The sequence below is a fragment of the Pseudorca crassidens genome, chromosome 5 (genome assembly GCF_039906515.1).
Source record: "Pseudorca crassidens isolate mPseCra1 chromosome 5, mPseCra1.hap1, whole genome shotgun sequence".
NCBI classification, from domain to species: domain Eukaryota; kingdom Metazoa; phylum Chordata; class Mammalia; order Artiodactyla; family Delphinidae; genus Pseudorca; species Pseudorca crassidens.
Genome location: NC_090300.1, coordinates 101,906,126 through 101,913,661, shown reverse-complemented (window position 1 = coordinate 101,913,661; position 7,536 = coordinate 101,906,126). Strand labels below are relative to the sequence as shown.

Genomic DNA, 7,536 nt, shown 5'->3' with positions numbered 1-7,536 from the left:
TGTAGAGCCTCTTAGGACATTGTAAAGACTGTGACTAGGGCTTCCCTGGTGGTGCAGTTGTTAAGAGTCTGCCTGCTGATGCAGGGGACACGGGTTTGTGCCCTGGTCCGGGAAGATCCCACATGCCGCGGAGCAGCTGGGCCCATGAGCCATGGCCGCTGAGCCTGCGCCTCTGGAGCCTGTGCTCTGCAACAGGAGAGGCCACAACGGTGAGAGGCCTGCGTACTGCAAAAAAAAAAAAAAAAAGACTGTGACTAGACAGAATTGAAGCAGATATCATTATCTGTGGATATAGGCTTTGTCTCTGCTCACAGATTATCACCAAATGCTTTATACAAATCAAAGATTTAAAAAATAATAACGTTTTTATGGCAGGAAGAAATTAATTTGCTTCAGGTTAGAAAGGATGACACAAGATTTTGCCTCTCCCAGGAAGGATTTCATTAAGCAGAAGCAGAAACACTCAATCGAGCAATTGCACCTACTTGTGATGCATAAGGACCCTGAAGTAATGTCCTCCCTCTTCTTCTTTTGTGTGTCTTCATTAACTTATTTTTTTAATTTAATACAAACATGACAATCATTTCTACTTCTAAAGAAATGCTTCTTAAATCATAATAGAAAACTACTTGCCTATTTGATCTAACTTGATTTCATATTTATTCATTACTAATTTATAGGGCTGTTGGGAGGATTAAATGAGTTAACAGAAGTGCTTAGAACAATGCCTAGGACATGATAAATGGTCTATAAGTGTTTGCAGTAATAATGTTACACACGCACACATACATACACACACACACACACACACACACGCATGCACACAGTCCATTCATCCATTTACTCATACAGCAGATTACAGCTATGTATCAAGTACTATGCTATGCACTAGAAATGTAAAGACATATTAAGCTGGTCCCAAGGATATCAGGTCTAGTAGAGAAAACAAATATATAAGCATATAATTTTGAGGAATATTTAAGGGGAAGTGATAGCAAAAGGCAGGAATGAATAATTCTGCTTGAGAGAGAGGGTTACAAAGAAAATGTTGCTCAAGCCATATGGCTAAGTGTAACCAGTTGAAGGAAGTTAGAATGTAACAAAGCAGAGGAAGCAAGTTTTAACAAAGACATAAAGTCATGGAGCAGCAGGGCATATCTGGGGCCTGTAAATATAGAATGGCTGAGGGACCTCCCTGGTGGTCCAGCAGTTAAGACTCCACAATCCCAATGCAGGGGACCTGGGTTTGATCCCTGGTGAGGGAACTAATACCGCATGCCGCAACTAAAAGAAGAAAGATTTCGCATGCCACAACTAGGGATCCCGTGTGCTGCAACTAAGACCCGGCGCAGCCAAATAAATATTTTTTAAAAATCAAGCAACTGACTTAAAAAAATATAGAATGGCTGAAGCATATGTTAAAAGGGAAGATGGGAAAGTACTCAAGATTCTGAGAGTATTGTATCCATGATAAAGAATTTAGACATTCTTTATAGGGGATAATGGGCAATCGAAGGATTTTAGGTAAACTTCCATTTTAGAAATATGAAACAAGAGTCACAAATTCAAATACCTCTGAGGATCAAGCAAATAAAAAATGTGTAAATTGGGGGCTGGTCTCAAGTGGTGGGAAGTGGTGGAGGAGACAAACTGAAAAGTGTATAAAGATATTCAAGTGATTAAAAATGACAAGAGAATATAAGTTGCTAAGTAAATCTAGCCTGAGGGCTGCCAGTTTGAACCCCTAGTGTAGAGCCTGTGTTGACTCTTTGGGGAAGAGAGTGGAAGGAGGTTGGAGACTAATTAAAGACTCCCTTCATGCAAAACAAAATGAGGAGCAAAAGCAAGATAAAAACTGCAGGGGTGGTGAGAACGACCTGACTTGAAAGATACCTAGGGAGGAAAATATGCATAGGTCCATGATGACCCATGGGAAATAAAAAGGAAAGAAAGCTAGAATAATTCCCAAGTTTCTGGCTTAGATGACTAGATACATAATAAAACCATTTACCTCTATAGAAATGGAATGGACTGGGGAGCAGGTAGACATAATGAGTTTGGTTTTAGAAATATTGAGTTTGGAGTGTTTGTGGGTCATCCAAGTGCAAGCTCCCAGCGGATGGCTAGATTCATACATGCAAACTATAAAAGAACAGGGTTGGAAATACAGATTTAGGAGTTACAGATGGCAATTAACAACACAGAAGTAGTTGATATTGTCTAGAAAAAAGTGTGAGCAAAATTATAGAGAAGAAATTCTTCATCTAAATGTTTTAAATGCTTTTGTTTCTGTGGTCATTTTCATATTCATTATATCCTAAGAATTCTTTTTACTTAATTTTTTTATTCTTTTTTTTGTGGTACGTGGGCCTCTCACTGTTGCGGCCTCTCCCGTTGCGGAGCACTGGCTCCGGACACGCAGGCTCAGCGGCCATGGCTCACGGGCCCAGCCGCTCCGCAGCATGTGGGATCTTCCCGGACCGGGGCACGAACCCGTGTCCCCTGCATCGGCAGGCGGACTCTCAACCACTGCGCCACCAGGGAAGCCCTTTTAATTCTTCTTATGTGAATTTGGAATGTAGTAATGACAGTGATAAGCTGTACAATTTCTTTTTTTTTCTTTTTTTAATTGAAGTGTAGTTGACTTAACAATGTTGTGTCAATCTCTGCTGTACAACAAAGTGACTCATTTATACACATATGGACATTCTTTTTTTAAATATTCTTTTCCATTATGGTTTATCCCAGGAGATTGGATGTAGTTCCCTGTGCTGTACAGTAGGACCTTGTTGTTTATCCATTCTAAATGTAATAGTTTGCATCTACCAACCCCAAACTCCCAGTCCATCTCTCTCCCTCCCTGCCTCCGCCTTGGCAACCACAAGTCTGATCTCTATGTCTGTGAGTCTCTCTGTTTTGTAGATAGGTTCATTTGTGCCATATTTTAGATTCCACGTACAAGTGATATCATATGTATTTGTCTTTCTCTTTCTGACGTACTTCAGTATGATAATCTCTAGTTGCATCCATGTTGCTGCAAATGGTGTTATTTCATTCTTTTTTATGGCTGTGTAGTATTCCATAGTATACATGTACCACATCTTCTTTATCCATTCACCTATTGATGGACATTTAGGTTGTTTCCATGTTTTAGCTATTGTGAATAGTGTTGCTATGAACATAGGGGTGCATGTATCTTTTCAAATTATAGTTTTGTCCAGGTATATGCCCAGGAGTGGGATAAGCTGTACAATTTAGCATGGGTATTAGAGAAACCAGTCTGTAAATAACATATTCATAGAAATTGTAATACATACCTGTATTTCTTACACATATCGTTAAAAGCATATATCATGCGATTTCATCCAATTACCTTAGATGGTTGCTTGCTAACTCTTTTATTTGGAAAGACATATGCCGAAAAGGAAGGGTGAGTATAAGTGTATGAGGTGAATGGAGACAGATTATACGTAAAGAATAGCACAGCCATTGTCTAAAGATACTGTTTACATATTGTGAGTGTGTGAACTCACAAAAGGCAAGAAGTTAAGTTTTTAAAATGAAGGCTAGTTCCAGCTAACATATTGTTTACAATCTCTGTTTCTAACCAGCAGTGACTCAACCCTAATAAGAGCCTTTTGTCTGGAACATTTGGGAGCAAATCTGGAATGAGGAAAGAGTGAAACAGGCTCCCACGTTAAAGCATAACTATCCCAAACCCAAGAATGGGTCAATCCCTGTCCAAATGTTTACTTTGGGTCCATCTATATAACCTATTAAGAGTCAACTTCAATTAGCAAAGACAACTACTAGAAGGATAAGGGAGAAATATTTTGTTATCACTGTTTGCTCAACACTTGCCCCCAATCCCAACCAGCTGTTTCTATATAGCTGAATGACTTCAACTATTCCAAAATACTTCAAAAAAAATCTTCAGTTCATTTAACAAATATTTATTGAGAATAGACTGTGTCATAATATGACTTAAGTACATATAATACAATATGAACTACATAATTACATAGTTATATGGCACGCAACACCAAATAATAGATGAAAAATATTCTTTTTTTTTTTACAGTTTCATTCAAAACCAAGAAACTTTAATTTTCCCTTTATAAAAATGCAGTTTGATTTTATCCAAGGATAATATAGAATAATACCATACTTTTCTATTTGGGCACGGGAGTACAAATAGCTGCAGAAGTGCAGGCCGATAACACACCCTATGTGGGTGATAGGATGTGCCTTTCATGAAGATATATCTTGGAATGCCTGCATTGTGCACAGATCCAGATGGTCAGCACTATTAGCATCACCAGGTCTATGAAAAAAGAAATTCCAACTTCCTCTGTTCCAGAAAGATATATAAAAGCAGAGAGAGCTTCTAGTGTCATTGATGGAATCTTCTCATAATTAGGAGAAAAGAGTAAAGAAAGAAAATACAGGGAGATAATTTCATAATAAAATCTTCTCTAGCTCTTGAAATTTTTTTTTTTAAGCAGAGATTTACTACTAGAATTTAACAAATTCTACTTGTAATCCCATACTTATATTTTTTAAAGCTCATAACAATCCAGGTAAAAGGCAGGACTTTGAGGTTTTTTTTTAAAGCACAAAAATACTCAGAAAGTTACACCCATAAAAACTTGTAGCCATCTATAAAATGTTCTTTGGGCATAGTGATATCCTTGTCACCTCAGGAAGTGAGGCATGTTGGGGAAAATGTGGACAAACTGGATCCAAATGAAGAGGAAGGACTGATCAGAAAACTCATCAACCACGGAGTCTGTGCTAACTCAGGAGCCTGGATATCAAACACAAGCAAACACTTGATATATTTTAAATGGAATAATACTTTTACCACATGGAGTATTAAGCAGTCACTGTTTTAATTACACTGAGAATGAATTACAATTGAGGGTTATGATCACCTTAATCAATGAACAACTGCTTGTCATGTCACTGAATTAACAGTTTTACAAAACATTTTAGAAAACTTCTGAAAATCCACTGACAGCAATTGAAGAGACCCAGCAGAGGTCCTGAATATCAGGATAGTAATTTGACCTAGATTCATGTCTTTTATTCTTTTTGATAGCTGTTATCTAAACTCTCACTCCATATTAAAAAAAATGTTTCCCCATAGAAGGACTGAACATCATGCAGAGATCCTTGGCTTAGAAGTAGGTGCAATAATGTGGCTCTGTATTATTTCCCCTTTGGGAAGAGAATGAACATGTTTTTGGTTGTAAATGAAAGAGCTGTACTATGCTTTGTGCATATTTAATCAAATAGTTTTTAAAATTATGAAACATTTTAGACACCAAAGTATAGACTCTATAAAGAATACTGAACACCTATGTAGCCATTTCTCAGCTCTTTAGAAACAAAATATTAAAAATATAATTGAAGCCATTTCCTCTCCTTCCCACAAATGTAACTGTGAGAACTGCAGAACTTTTGGCACTCTGTCCAAACTCTTGCACTAAGAGACTTGATCAAACTCTAGCATGGTCTTTAGCAACTTAAGGCTGTGTCCCTAGGATGACCCTGGCCTCCAATGAACCCCATTAAAATGCCTGATTGAGAAAGTGCAATGGCTGCCAGCAGAGTTTACTGTTTGATCTAGCCAACACCTGATGATAGGTTACTGACGTCTCTTGGAGCATTTACTACAAAGGGCTTACATCTGTGAATATGTATCTATTACAACTTAGACGTGTCCTTCTCAAGGACCTGAGAGCCATTCCTTTGAAATGTAATCATCAAGAAGGGCAGGGTCTCTGTCTCTCAGGCTCTGTGCGAGGGAAGAATCCTAACCTCGAAAATTACCAGCTAGCAGACACAGCTGGTCTAATCACAATTACACTGACCAATGCTTTGTAATTTTTCACTTGTCTGCCTCTGAGTCCCGCTCTCCCTGCTCCCTCTTTCTCCCTTTAAAACCCCTAATCACCTCTGCACAAATCAGAATGGAGCTCAGCCCACGCCCCTACTGTCCGTAGTTTCTGAATAACATCTGTTTTCACTACTTAACTAATGTCTGGTTTTGTTTATCTTTGAGAACTGCCATTCCAATTTTTCTATATATCATTCTTGTGCATTTTTTAAAAGCACATACATTCTATAAAAATGTATATTGTGCTGCCTATTTTTAAAGCCAAATATAAATGACACCATACTTTACCTACCCTTCCACAATGTTTTGTTCATTTAACATCATATTTTCCAGATTAATCCATATTGTTACATGTGGCTTTACTTCATCAGCATTAGGTCCAGGGCTTACAAAAGCATTTCCCTAGGTCCATCTTCCTGAACCCTGTGCTCAGCCCTAGGCCCAGGTATGGTCAAGGGGAAACTAAAAGCCGGCGCTTTGCTGGTGATGGTAGACACCGAGCTTGGATGTGGAGGCCGAGGAGTCCACCCACGTGGAGTGAAGGGGAAGTAGGGTGGGAAGAGAAGAAACTTGGCAGCTCTCCCTGCTTGGAAATCCAGAGTTCTAGAATTCTAAATTTGGACTTGCCCTTCTATGTTGTTAGAAAGATATGTTTATAAAGGTGGGAGGCTAGAACATATTTCCTTTACTGTTTAGCTTTAAAAAAAAAAAAACTTTTAAAGTATTCAAACATAAAGTACGTGGCCTCCATTTGTACTTCTGACCGCGCCCCACAAACAGAGGTGAGCGTGCCTTTTCCTTACATCCCACTCTTTTCTCAAACACAGCTGTTGCACTAGGAAATGGCCCAAATGTGGCTATGCTCCTATCTCCACCCTCCCTGTAGGATTCCCCCCTCCCCTCGCCTCTCCACTATTTAAGACAGTCAAACATGACTTTAAGCAGGACGCCAAGACGCAAAGAAGACGCTAACTGCACGCCAACAAGCGACCCTCTCAAGGGCCTCCTACTGGGACGCACGCCCTCGCCAAGCCCCGCCCACTGCGCCCGGCCCGGTCCCCGCGGCATCCTGGGACATGTAGTCTTTGGATGGGGTAGCGGCTCTCCACGTCTCCTCCTCCAAGTTACCTTTCGCCCTCGGGACGTCGTGACGTTGCGTTCTTGGCGTTGTCGCCTCTTCCCTCTTCCTTTCCCTCTCCAGAAGCTCAGTCCCAGACTTCCGAGGACCTTTTACGACGTTGGGTCTGAGTCGGCCTCGGCGCCAGGTCCACTTTTCGGCAAAGTGACGTGGACGTCAACAGCAATGGCGGAAGGAGAAGAGGTCCTGCCACTGCCAACGTCGGGGGGCGACGGCTGGTGAGTGAAAGCCCCGGGCTGCTTTGCACTGCTTTTCTATTCTGCCTTGTCACCACCTTGCGGGTCCCCGCGGCACCGGCAGGCGCCGGCATGGAACGGGAAGACCCGTCCTCGAAGTCCGACGCCCTGCCCCGCCCCCTCTGCCTACTGGCTCTTCTCTGTCAGCCCAGTCCTGCCCAAGGGGCTAAGCCCGGACTCGATGGGAGAGGGGTGTCGTCCAGCTGCTGGGTCTCAGTTCGGCCCTCCTGGTTCATCCGCCGGTTTCCAAACTGTGCTGG

The 7,536-nt window shown here is 41.0% G+C and overlaps 1 protein-coding gene across 3 annotated transcripts in view; it reads left to right on the top strand.

The window, feature by feature from the left end:
• Nucleotides 1-6,818: 6,818 nt before the first annotated feature.
• TBC1D23 (TBC1 domain family member 23) overlaps nt 6,819-7,536 on the top strand; it is a 64,217-nt gene continuing 63,499 nt past the window's right edge. Inside the window, exon 1 of one of the 3 annotated variants that reach the window (XM_067739101.1) lies at nt 6,819-7,258. In XM_067739101.1, the coding sequence (XP_067595202.1) occupies nt 6,834-7,258 (425 nt within the window). In that variant the 5' untranslated portion in view covers nt 6,819-6,833. The remainder of the gene's footprint in view (nt 7,259-7,536) is intronic. The other 2 variants (XM_067739102.1, XM_067739103.1) reach the window with 2 other exon arrangements.